Source organism: Alternaria hordeiaustralica (genome assembly GCF_023758085.1).
Source record: "Alternaria hordeiaustralica strain BMP 2776 chromosome Unknown scaffold_15, whole genome shotgun sequence".
In the NCBI taxonomy this organism is placed as follows: domain Eukaryota; kingdom Fungi; phylum Ascomycota; class Dothideomycetes; order Pleosporales; family Pleosporaceae; genus Alternaria; species Alternaria hordeiaustralica.
In genome coordinates this window covers 772,680-785,812 of record NW_026056787.1, presented here as the reverse complement: position 1 = coordinate 785,812, position 13,133 = coordinate 772,680, and the positions used below count along the sequence as shown (strand labels likewise).

The following is a 13,133-nucleotide window of genomic DNA, read 5'->3' as shown; positions in this document are numbered from 1 at the left end:
TAGTAAAACTATTAGTATTCTCTAATCTTACGTACTAGGTAAGATAGTATTAGATAATATAAATAAAGTATTAATATATATACTATAATAATATAAATAGAAAAACGCGTAGTTAAAATAAAGTAAAGAAGATATAGTAATATATATAATAATATAGTAATAGAGATTAGATAATCTACACTAGTAAAGTAGAAATAAAAAAAATATAAACTTTATAAGTATTATAAAAGTATAGATTAGATAACTAGTAAAAATAGCTTATAAGTTTAATTAAAGTAATAATATAGATATTATAAAAGTATAAATAAAGTAACTAATATATATATTATAATAATATAAATAAAGTAACTTATATAGATATTATAATAATATAAATAAAGTAATTTATATAGATAATATAATAGTGTAAATAAAGTAATCTACGTAGTATTATATAAATCTAAAAAATAAAATCTACGCGTTTAATATAGTAGTATTAATAAGAAAAATAATAGATATACTATATATAAGTAAACTATAAAGTATTATAAGTATTAATTTATTACACTAAAATAAAGTATACCTTAAGTAGATATAAGTAATCTATAATATCTAGTATAGACTTACTATAGTAAGTAGTAGATATAATATAAGTATACGCTATAGTAATAATAATACTAAAACTAGTAATTAGTAAATAGAAGCGCTAGATATTATATAGTAAGCTTATCTATTATAAAGTAGATATAAAAGTACTAATACTAAAGAGTAAATAGAAAAGTAATATATATTACTTTATTAAATATGCTAGTATAGAAATATAAATACAACGCAGTTAAGTAACATAGTATATAATTATAATATAGGTATATTTTCTAAATACCTTATTTTATAGTATATAGTAGTATATATTCTTTTAAAAGTCTTAGAAATTAAAACTAAGCTATAAAGTTTAACGCTTCTAAGTCTTATATACCTAGAAAGAGAAATAAGAAAGTATTTACGCATTTTATATACTTTATACTAAAGGTATAGAGGCACTTAAGTATTATATATATATCTTATTACTCTCTAGAAGCTCTATATAAAAGTAAAGAGTAGAGAAAGCTATAACTATAGAGAAATAGCTATAAATATCTAAGAACTTAAAGTATTTAAGGCTATTTCTAAAATAAGGCTATAAGATAGTAATATATAGTAGTTTATAACTCTAAATCTAATACGTAATAGGTATCTTAAGTAGGTAGAAAGAGAAAAGTTTTGTAAAAAGAGTTTATAAAGAAGAGTCTTATACGCGTATATACACTAAACTTTTACTTATAGTTAAAAAGTAAAAAAGTTTATATTTAGCTTTCTTTTTTCTTTTATTCTCTTTATTCTTTATATCTTCTATATCTTCTAGATCTATCTTTATATCTATCTTTTAAAATATTAACTTATAATAATAAGAATAATAATAATATTAATATATTAGACTATCTTCTAATATACCTTCTAATCTACTCTCTCTTTAAGATAATACCTCTATTAGTTATCTTAGAATATAAGTTAAAGAAAATTAACCTTAATATCTATATTAAAAATATTAAAGCCTATAGGTAGGTCTTAAAAAAGGTAAAGCTTTACTTTCTCTATCTAGAATCTAGCTTTAATATTTATAGTAAGCTTAAACGCTACATTAAAGATAAGATTCTTAGTGTAAAGGTCTTTATTCTTAGTAGTCTCTTTAAGAACTTAATAGATAGTAGTAGTAGCTCTCTTAAGTATATAGAGTACTCTAAGATATAGTACTAATATTAGATAGCTCTTAACTACGCTAGATAGTATAACTAGCTATTGCCTACGTAGACTAACTTTATAAAATATATATTATTTACTTCTTAATACTATAACTAGATACTATTAGTACTACTTTAGATAGCTAAGCTACTTAAGATCTTTTTATAAGCTTATAATTAATAATAACTATAAATCTATAACTAGGCTAGTAATTTAAATAAGGTAGATAATTTAGATAATAAAGTAGTACTACTAGCTTTATTAATAAGCTTATAATAGAATATATAATAGAAATAGACTTTAGAAGCGTTTATAGTTAGATTAATATATTAGAGTAGCTAGTAGAGAAGTATAAGCGTTTTTAAGATTATTCTAGAGTATATAGACTAGCGTATTTAGACTAGTATATTAGAGTAGAGAATATATAGCTCTTTTATAGCACTATAGACTTATTACTACTACTACTAATTCTAGAATTTTCTTAAGCGTTTAGGTAATTATAACTATAATAGAAGTAGTAGCAGCAGCGCTTACTTTTAAGAAGAACTACGTGTAATATAGTAGTAACTACTACTAGGTATTATCTATATATTATTAGTAGTAATAAATAAGTTAATATAGAATATAAGTCTTTATTATAAAGTTATATAAGAAAGAAAAGTAGTATAGATAGGTAGTAAGAAGCGTTTAAGTCTATTAGGCTTAGTTTTAATAGCTTAAAAGTTTGTTTGTTTATTATTTATAATATAGTATAATATTATAAAATATAACGTAGTAGGCTCTATCTCTAAGGCTTAGAGAGAAAAGTAATATATATAAACTTAGTGTTCTTAATATACTATAAGATATCTATATAGTCTACTTAGAGTTATATATAAACTTTAACTCTTTATATTAGTATAACTTTAATAATAATATATAATAGTATATAGAGTATAGTAAGTATTAAAGAAAAGAGTATATATAATTATAATACTACTATTAAAATCTAAAGATATATTTTAAAAGTTAAGTATAAATAATTATAGCTATAAAGAATAAAGAAATATAGTAAGTAGCTAGTATAGGCGCTAGTAATATATTAGTAAAAGTAAAGAATCTAACTCTAATTCTTTATATAATAAGGTTAGAGTCTATAAGCTATTAAAGTAAAGAATAATATTACTAGAAACTTTATAGTAATACTACTACTTAGTATTAAAGCTAAGTATTTAATTATAAAGAATCTTTAGATTAAAGCTAGCTTTATAAATAGCTAAGCTTATATTATTAAGAATATATTCTAGTTTAAAAAATAAAATTCTACTATTTATCTACTAAACTATCTTTTTATTATAATTAATAATAAGTACCTTAGTCTAGTACTTAAGAGAAATAATAAAAGTTTTATATCTATCTTTAGTATATACTATAAGTAGTATTATAGTAAAGTTATTTTTACTTATACTTAGTTTTCTTTTATATCTACTTACGCTCTTACTATTTATAAAAGATAAAGAATAATACTTAACTACGTACGTTTAACTCTAAGTAAGAAAAACTTTACTACTAGTTTTATATATATTAGTATATCTTACTTATAGACTTTAAATAGTTTTTTTTTAGAAACTTCTTTTAACTTTAATTACTTATACTAGAAGCTAACATTTACTACTTATATACGTAAGTATAATATCTTTAATTATTACTATTAGTATATACTTAATCTAATACTTAAGTATACTACTTTTCTACTATAGTTTAATATCTCTAAAATTAAGTCTAGTATATAAACTTATAATAAAGAGTAGAATAAAAAGATAAATAAAAAAGCTAAGAGTAAAGAGATAGGTAAAGAAAATAGTAGTACTAGTAGTACTAGTAGTACTAGTAGTAATAGTAGTAATAGTAGTAATAGAGAAGTAGAAAAGTAGTAGTTTATTATTAAAATTAGCTCTATAAGTAAAAGCTTATTATTATTATTATTATTAGTAAAGAATAATAATTCTAAGCTTACTACGTATTTTATTACTATAGCTTACACTATTTATATATAAGCTAAACTAATATTATTATTAAAGCTATATAACTAGAGCTTATAGTAATAAATAAAATAGATTTATAGTAATAGATAGTATATATAGTCTTTATAAGTAGAGCGTCTATAGTCTAAATAATTAAGCTTAATTCTAAGAGCTATAAATAATTTTATTAGTTATTATTAGTACTACTAAAAATTAATTAGGTCTAGTAGCTTTAAGATATTCTCTAGAATAGATTTCTAAGTAAGTCTTTAATATTATAATATATCTTCTATTTATTTCTATACTTCTAGACGTAATACTTCTTTAATAGTCTTATAATTTCGCTCGCTCTACTACAAGCAGAAAGATTATCTACAAGAAGGCGCAATAACAAAAGAGCCTCTGCGCGTTGCGAAAGAAGATGCCTGCTCGCTCGGAATCGTCCACGAACCGCGACGTCTTAATACCTACCAGCGAAGGCGCATACGTGAAGATCGGCGCGTACGGGTAATCCGTCCCAAACAAGAGCTGCGAAGCCGGTATGTCGTACGCGAGCAGGCCACCAACTTGGTGGAAGTACGTCGGGCCCGCGGAATCCCAGAAGAAGCGCGTCTGCAAAGCGGCCAGAGTGCGGTCGTAGATCGTGGGGAACGACTTCAACAGGCGGTCTGCAACAGACGGGAACGCGCCGCCGACGTGCGGAATGATGTAGTTGATGTTTGTGAAGTTGAGAATGGTTTGTGTGACGGCGAGGTCTTGGAGGACGCGCGCTGTTTCGAAGTAGAACTCGATGTTGCCGGTCGGGTAAGTCGTTGGGTTTCCTTCGATCAGCGAGCCGTTGATGCGCAAGTACGGGGTCGTGGGATGGATGTAGATGATCTGGTCGGCCCCGCGCGCGTTCATGGCTTGGAAGAAGGGCGTGAAGGCGGAGTCGCCAAGATAGCGACCTTCGAAGTTGGAGTAGAGCGCAACACCGGCGGCTCCAAGCGTGTCGAGGGCGTACATGGCTTCGGCGATGGCATTCTGGGTATATGGGAGTGGCACGACGGCGTAGAACGAGAAGTGCTTAGGGTAGACTCGCGCATAGGCTGCGGACTGCTCATTGATCAGGCGAGCAAGCGCCGTGGTGGCTTCTCGATTACCAGGATACACGTTCGCGCCGGGCGAGGAGAATGCCACGACTGCGTGCGAGATGCCTTGGCTCGCCATGAAGTTGAGATGCCCGCTGACATTCCAGAATGGGGTTGGATTCCCGCCGGCCGTCGGAGCGATTGCGCGATACCAGTCGGGAACGCAATGCGCTATGAAGCTTCATCAGGTCGGTCATCACATGTTGTGGGAAAGGCTTACCGTGCACATCGACGATAGTGGTGACATTGGGGCTGTTGCGCTGTGGAAGCTCTTGCGCCTGGTCATCGAGATACGTCGACGCGATGCTGTCAAGAGCGGAACTGAGGTTGAAGCCAGGTATTGCGTCGAGATTGATGGAGTCTGAACGCGGAGAGTCAGTTGCGTTGCGACGTGGTCTGCAGGTGCGTTGTGAATACCAGCGGTGGCGCGTTCCTGGATGGACTGGACGATCTCGTCACGCGTTGGCCATCCGTAGACACAGGCGGAGAAGGCAGTCGTCCACGTTAAGACGACGAGAAATCTCATGTACGTCTTCATATTCGCGCAGTGGGAGACGAGAGTGTCGTTGCGAAAGCAGGCATGCGTGGCACGCCTACTTATGTAATGCGCACCGCTGTCATAGGGTACGCCATCAGTACTCCGAGAGAGGAAAGTCTTCGAAAGCATCATGTAGCCCTGAATCCATTAGTGACACCGCGCAAGCGATGCGTAAGCAACGCCACTGCATGTCAGCACGGGAGCGGGTAAAGTCGTGGTTGAGGCAGAACAAGATCCGAAAGGCTGGACCATGAGCATATATCCATTGGTGTCCTGCCGCGCGACTGAGATCTTCCCCAACCGCTTGGTAACGACGAAGCCATAGGTCCATGAAATGCATGCATGCGCCTGATCCAGTTCTGCGGCCGCCTCATGATTGTCCCGATTATGCTCGACGAATTCCATCTATGCCTGTGGTTTATTCTATTTGTCCCATGATCTCTTGTGCGTTAATCCGACCGCTCCTGTCGCGTACGGTGATGGGTCGGTTGCGAGTTTGGGCTGGGGTAGTGCCAGAGGCGGACAGCTGGAATCGAGGCCGCATATCGGTGGCTGACGCGAATTCGCGATATTCCATGCTAGGACAGGCGTCATGTTGTGGTATATGGTCGAGACTGGGCGCTGTCGGATGGTTGGAGGGGCGCGTCCGCCGCCGTGTGAGTCTCGGGATGTGGGCGCGAAGCGGGCGCGCTAGCGTGACACTTTGACCTTTACCCTCTAGGGTATTCATGAGCCCTCTACTCACGCTGCCAGCAGATGTGAACATCCATGAGCGAGCACGTCGTCGGCATGACCGCGCCATACACGCTCTAAGGATGATTTCGAGAAGGTTTTGGTCACTTGTCGAGAGCTTACGATCAGAATTGTGATAGCTCATCCTGTGTCTGGATGCGAACATCAGGGTCAGGGTCCAACTCACATTGACTTCCGTCCGACTACGTCTGTCCTACCTCACGAGCACCTTCCCATGCTTATCCACAATCCTCACCCCATCCAACCTCCCATCGACCTCCACCTCCCCAACCACACCCTCATCATCCCACCCAAAGTCCACAACCCCACCGCCTCTCAACCTTAACCCCTTCACACTCCCCCCACCCCAACTCTTCGGAATCGCCGGGCCCAGCACCACAGTCCTCTCCCTCATATCCCCCGCAGCCAACGGCATATCCGCAACAAGCATACTCAACACCGCGCCTCCAAACCCAAAGTTCGCGTCAATTTGAAACGGAGTCCTATCCCCATCATACATACTCAACCCATTACCCGCAAAGTTCTGTTCAATCGCATATCTGAGCTCGTAGTACGCTTCGTCCGTTTCGTTGAGGCGAGCCCAGCAAGCGGCACGCCAAACCTTGGCCCATCCGGCATTCGCCTGGTTGAGAGCCTCGCCGTTGCCGTTGCCACGGCTGTACAGTTTCTGGCGAACGGCGTCTTGGACTGCGGTGTCGGTGTAGCCGTCAAGGAAGGAGGAGATTGAGTAGCCGGGGTACCAGCCTACCAGTTCGGAAAGGTGGCGGTGGGTATCGTTGATGAATTCCAGGCCGTAGGGTTCCTCGGGTAGCTTCCATTCTTTGATCTGGCCCCATGTACCGATTGCGAAGCCTTTGTCGAGCCGTTGGAGCGAAGCGGTGATGTTGGTGATGAATGCGCTGTCGGCCTCATTGACGGTGGGGGCAGTGGAAAGGATGGCGTCGAAGACCTGGTGGATGAGTTGCTGGTAGTGCGCGCATCCGAATGTTGTAGGGCCATGCTCAGGGCTGTTGCATGGGTTCACGACCAGCGAGCCGTCGTTGTTGAACCGATCTTCTTGCAGCTGGCTGAGCCAGAATTCGGCAACACCCTTCATCAGCGGGTAGCCCTGATCACGCAACCAGGCTTCGTCGCGCGAGTAGTCCCAATGATCGAAGACATGCTGCATCATCCAAGCTGCAGAAAGCGGATAATTCGCCCACTCAGCTCCGCTCTTCATGCCCGTGTGGCCGAAGATGTTCATCTCGTTGTGAACCACCCAGCCAGGTGCGCCATACAGCAGCTCGGCAGTCTCGCTGCCGCGCGGAACCCAGTTGTCAGACATGTAGTCCCATAGCGGTGATTGTAGATCAGTCAAGCCCATTTGGTCGGCGGTCCAATGGTTCATTTGGATGTTGATGTTGGAATGGTAGTCGGCCGACCAAGCTGGTTCGAGGCTTTCGGCCCATCGTCCTTGAAGGTTCGGGGGAAGAGAGCCTGGTCGCGAGCTGGCGATGAAGAGATATCGTGAATAGTCAAAGAGCAGGCTCTCGAGGTATGGATCGCCGGCTGTGCTATTGGCGTTATAACGTGCGACAAGCTCGGATATGGGCACTTGTGATGAGTTGAAAGGATCAGGAAGAGATAGCGTGAAGCGGTCAGTAAGAGAAGTGAAGTTCTCCATGTGACGCCTTTGTAGATCGGACAAGAGTCTCGCGGCGGCGGCAAGCGTTGTGGCCTCGACGACTGGGCCTGGATCTTCGCCCCTGAAGGTGTAATCGTACTCCGCTGTTCCCTTCTTTGCATCGTAGTTCGTTTCAGCGCCGACAACTATCGTGACGCTGTTCGTACCGTTGCGCGAGGATACCATCAAAGACTTGGCTTCACCATCACATACGACTTCGACGCCGGCGTCGGATGCAACTCGTGCCATCGCGTCGTATCGCATACCTTCAGGTGGGCCAAGCTGCGTCAGGGCGCTCATTCTGAGATGTCCTGGACTCGTCGCATTACCGGCAACGCATGTCGTGTTGCGCAGCTCCGGCTCAATGAGTGCATTGTCCAGTCTCACCTCCAGCGCTGGCAGCTCACCTGACGAGCGAACCGAATAGACGCAGACTTGATCTGGAAACGAGCAGAACGCTTCGGTCTCGACAAGGCTACCGTTCACGCTGAATGCAGTGGTGTGGACGCCATTGCTCAGGTTCAATGCCCGCATATAGTCGGTAACATCGGCACCTGCTAATGAAGGGATAGTCACGCTCATGTTTCCTAGCACTTGGTACGAGCCATACGAAGCGTCCAAGCCCAGCAGCTCCGTCACGTTTCCGGTCCCATTGGTGAAGATCCAGTCTCGGATGCCCGGTAATGCTTCTGCTTTGGAAGAGGTCGGATTACCGCCCGTGTAGTTCTATCTGATGTGTTAGGTTGATTTTCAGGATAGCGTTAGCTTAGCTTACCGATGCATTGAAGGGACCTCCTGACCACAGTGTATCCAGGTTCAAGGTGAGCGTCTCAGCACCGGGTGCGCCAATCGGCATGGCACCAAGACGTCCATTTCCAAGAGGATAGGTGGTACGGATGATGTCGCTACCATCCGCAGGAACTGTCGACCATAGTGATTTCGCATTTGACCAGTCAACCAACCCACAGGTCGCTAAAAGCGATCCAATCTGGGATAACCGCATTGTCGGTATTGACAGATTGGTTTGAAGCGGCCTTGATCATGATCGCAACACGGCGCCGTGGTGGTTTTATTGTATGTTGGCGATCCATGTGACGTTGTGCAGCGGGCTTGGATCTTTTCCGGGGTTAGTTGCGGGGAAGTACAGTATGTGCAGATGGCGATCGCTATAAAGATCCTCCGTGAACAACGTTCAGGGAGTTGTTCTTCCGGTGGGACATTTGGGATATCCATCTAGGACTAGCAAGTACCGCGCAAAAGAGGCCGAGCATTGGAGCCAGCATCATTGGTCGCTGATAGGTCAATTACGTCGGGTCCAAATTCCGCATCAGCTACGACCGAGGGATATGGACAACACCATGGAGGGATCGATAATTCGTCAATGCATTCTGTATTGTTTCGTATGTCTACGCCTCCAGGTTGATCGAAGCATGTAAGCTCAGTACACCAGCTGGGAGTTGAGCAGCTTCGTGGAACGGCGCTTCAAATGGACTCGAAGCTGGACAAATGGCACGTCGCTGTCATCGACACCCTGAGCAATATGACACAATTCGCGCGCTGCGGCATCCTTGGACTCAGATGCGAGAATAAAGCGCGTCGATGTTGCGATGAAGTGACTTTGGTGTTGAGTACGACCAGGCGGCGGCGGGTGATGATGTCTTCGTCGAGGCAGGCAGCCAATCGGCGTTTGGATTGGCCGGGACCGCGCTAACATTCGCGGACCCTCATGTCACGATATGGCAGCAGCCCGCCAACACCAATTGCGAGTCGACAGCCCAAGATGAGGACGCCGTACACCTGCCGACAGTGCCTCTCGGCGCTGAAGACGCCGCGGTCGCAATTACGGCCGTCGCAGGGCCTTCGCCCACTCGCGCCCAAAGTCTCGTCGCAACGCAGTCACTCGACCAAAAGTGCAGCACCGCCAAAGCTTGCCCTGCCCAAGCGCAGCCTCTCGACGACGCCGGCCCGGGCTTTCGAGAAGCCGTTCGAGCCGTATGAATACATCGATCCCGAGGGCCATCGGCGGAAGCTGGTCCTGACCGAGGACAACCTCTTCAATTCCTTCTCCGGCTCGCCAATACCTGAAATACGGAAGCGTGCTGCTTTCATGCGCCAGCATGCTTACTGCCCACATCCCTCGCATCAGCCGACGCGTCCGGCGAACAACCCCATGGATCTTGAGGCGCGCAAGTCCTCTGAGACCGGCGCCCCGCCCGCCCATGTCGATTTCGAGTGCCCGGACTGCGGCATACCTGTATACTGCTGCGAGGAACATTGGGCGGACGACTACGAGGCGCATCTGGAAGTGTGTGACGTCTTGAAGCAGATCAACGAGGACGATCACGATCTGAGAAGCGGGCGGTTCTTCAAGGAGTTCCAGTTCGCGGAGCCCCAGATGGAGGAGATTCTGGTCAACATGACGAGCTGGGACACGTACATGTACACGCGAGACTTCGATGCGCTGAATGAGGACCGAGAGATGCGCCAGGCGACAAAGCTGTTGACATACCCTATCACGATTGCGAGTGTCCTGAACGAGCTGAGTCCCTACAACATCCGGAAGAACGGGCGCATGACGCCGGAGGGACTGAAGAGCTTCAGCGGTACGTTCCCATCACCCATAGAGCTGAGACAATACTAACACAACCTCAGCCCTCCGCCACACCCTCCACCCACCCCGAACCGGCGGCGGCGACACCTGGAAGAACGCGCGCCTCGCACCCCCTTCGGTCCGCCTCTTCATCCTCGGCGCCCGCGCAGAATCCTCGCTACCCCGCGAAACCTGGATGCAACTCTCGTACCTTTTCCACCGCGTACAATTTTCGCTCAACTTCATCGGGCCCGAGAGCATGGCGAACCGCGAGAAGGAACTGCCTCTCCCCGAGCGCACGCCTCTGAACCCGTTCGGCGCCGTTGTTGAGGACCGCATTAGCAACTCGCTGAAGATTAGTACGTTCGTCGAGTACTACCACAACATCCACAAGACGGGCTATTTCTACCCCTACGACCCCTACTTCGACTGCTTCGTCGTTTTCCACCCCGGTTTCGGTAACCCCGCCTCCGCGCACGAGTGGGAGGAGACGCTACCTCTCCTTCTGGAGACGAAGGTGCCTATCATCGCTACTGGATACAGCCCATGGGATATGCAGCAGGATGTCGACTTCCTCAAGAACAGGTTCGGGAATGAGATGGACATGTTGCTCGAGCCCGGCGAGAACTTGTTCAGGAGTCTGAGATGGGATCTTAATGACCTGGACCCGCATGATGTTACGTGCAGTAACTGGGGCGTGTACTCTTTCCGTGGTAAGAGGTATGAGACTACGAAGAAGGAGGATGATGAGGAGGTGCATAGTGAGAGGACGGCGTGAGTGGAAGGTGAAGGGGGTATGTAGATATGTACATTATTGTATATCGCACTTCCGTCGCGCTTGTGGATGTATGCTTCACATTCTACGGGCTCACACTATCATGGTTTCTGTTGACATTGCTTGTGTGCTCGCCACATCGGAACGCCCATGAAGGGGGGCCTTGGTATTCACTCTACGTCCTCGTCAACCTCGTCGTCATCTAGCAAGCCATCAAAATCACGGGCGCCGTTCAACCTGTCCAGCACCCTGTTCTGCTCGTCATTCCACGGCGCCAGCACCCAATCCGTCCCACCAGGCTGATAATCGGCCCCATGAGTATACGCGACTCGTCTCTCCGTCTCGTCGCGCACAAAGTCCCGCCATTCCTGCGTACGCGTCCCCCAGAGCTTGTTACGCAATTCCGGAAGCCACATGACCTCGCCCACACAGTATGAGACGATATCATCGGCAAGAGGCCGCATGCTGAAGGCTTCGCGCGACCCGCCAAATTCGACCCTGAATACCAGCTCGCCCGCGGTCCTATCTCTGCACCAAGTGTTGTAGCGGTGAAATGAGACTATACTGTTCTGCTCCACGCAACGGGGCAGTTCACTGAGATACTCACGCTCTGCCCTTTTCTCTCTCGCCGCACTGTCCATAAGCTGTACGTCCTGCACCCCTTGTAGGGCGATGCCGAAACGCGCGAACAGCGCGTCGGAATCATTGCGGACGTCGAAGAAAACCTTGGGGATCTTTCCATTCTGCAGTATGTCTTTCAGTGTCGTCCTCATCGTACCCACAGTACTGAATGCGTATGCGCCGAGCTTATGCACGTCGACGAGGTAGGTTTGTTGCGACTGAGGGTCTTCGCAGAGCAAGAGAGTGAGGATAGAGATCGTGCCCGAGCGGCATAGGTCTGCGCCTTCGAGAGAGAGGTGGATGATGGGTGAGTCAAGCGTTCCATCTCGGGCTTCGTGTGTGGAGATCAGCTGGTCTACTAGCTTCACGATTGCTGGGAGCGTATCGACTATCTCGGGGTTCACCGTCGCCATGGCTGGTACGGGTCTTCGACTCTGGTAGTTCGACTATTACCGGCGACTTTGTGCCTTTAAGCGTCGCCTGCGTCTCCATCGCTTGCTCCTCCGATCACGAGCTGCGGTTTGATGTGTGCTTCTTCTTGAAGTTTGCGACATACCCAACACATCTTAGGTATTTCCGCATTCAGGTTTGGTGTTAAGTTGTGAGTGGTCCACCCAGCCTAGCAGCCAAGATGAACCACAGGACGACTACCCGACTTCAGCACCCCGATAAAACGCTCATCGAAGCGTCCCCGGGTCATGTGGTAATGCTGGTGCCTGGGGTATTACAAATGCTTAATCCCCATGCTAATGCGCTCCTTCCTCCTACATCACCGCATCTGCATCCTTCTCTTCCGACCACCTCATCACCCAACAATCAACACCGCCATACCACGATGTCCACAACAAGCTTCTCAGCGTCACTACTCGAGCGAAAGTACGACCAAGCTGCGCCGCAACTGCCTAATCCCCAAAATGTACGTGACCTCGCGACCGCACCTGCCACCCGCACCAACACTAACCTGCCAGTCACGATACCTGATCCCACGCCTATCGCGCACTCTGCATGCGTCACTAATCGCGTTCTACAACCGTCTCTCTAACGTCTTGTCCCGCAGCGACATCGAGCAAACGGGGAAGCCCGCTGGTTTTCGAAACCAAATGCGCAAACCGTGGAGGAGACATGAGGACGCACTACCGCTCTGCCCGGACTGCGGCGCTATGACGTTCGCCGAATGGGAGAAACGGAGCTGCCTGAGTTCGTTCGAGATACACCCATATCGAGAGTAGACACTGCCGGAAAAAGCAGGATAACGAAGATATAAAAGCGTCTGGTGGAAGAGGACCGCGCGATGATAGCATC

The 13,133-nt window shown here is 44.9% G+C and overlaps 4 protein-coding genes across 4 annotated transcripts; 1 reads left to right on the top strand and 3 right to left on the bottom strand.

The window, feature by feature from the left end:
- Positions 1 to 4,133: 4,133 nt before the first annotated feature.
- Positions 4,134 to 4,970, bottom strand: J4E84_007291 (uncharacterized protein; the record flags this gene model as incomplete). The annotated part of the gene is made up of 1 exon (XM_049389876.1): positions 4,134 to 4,970. The coding sequence occupies one exon, from the start codon at positions 4,968 to 4,970 to the stop codon at positions 4,134 to 4,136; it is 837 nt and encodes a 278-aa protein (XP_049242620.1).
- A 1,405-nt stretch (positions 4,971 to 6,375) lies between these two features.
- Positions 6,376 to 8,701, bottom strand: J4E84_007290 (uncharacterized protein; the record flags this gene model as incomplete). Its single annotated transcript, XM_049389875.1, has 2 exons — positions 6,376 to 8,571; positions 8,621 to 8,701. The coding sequence occupies 2 exons, from the start codon at positions 8,699 to 8,701 to the stop codon at positions 6,376 to 6,378; spliced, it is 2,277 nt and encodes a 758-aa protein (XP_049242619.1).
- A 924-nt stretch (positions 8,702 to 9,625) lies between these two features.
- Positions 9,626 to 11,213, top strand: J4E84_007289 (uncharacterized protein; the record flags this gene model as incomplete). Its single annotated transcript, XM_049389874.1, has 2 exons — positions 9,626 to 10,448; positions 10,498 to 11,213. The coding sequence occupies 2 exons, from the start codon at positions 9,626 to 9,628 to the stop codon at positions 11,211 to 11,213; spliced, it is 1,539 nt and encodes a 512-aa protein (XP_049242618.1).
- Positions 11,214 to 11,380: 167 nt separating this feature from the next.
- Positions 11,381 to 12,244, bottom strand: J4E84_007288 (uncharacterized protein; the record flags this gene model as incomplete). Its single annotated transcript, XM_049389873.1, has 2 exons — positions 11,381 to 12,193; positions 12,236 to 12,244. The coding sequence occupies 2 exons, from the start codon at positions 12,242 to 12,244 to the stop codon at positions 11,381 to 11,383; spliced, it is 822 nt and encodes a 273-aa protein (XP_049242617.1).
- Between the last annotated feature and the right edge of the window lie 889 nt (positions 12,245 to 13,133).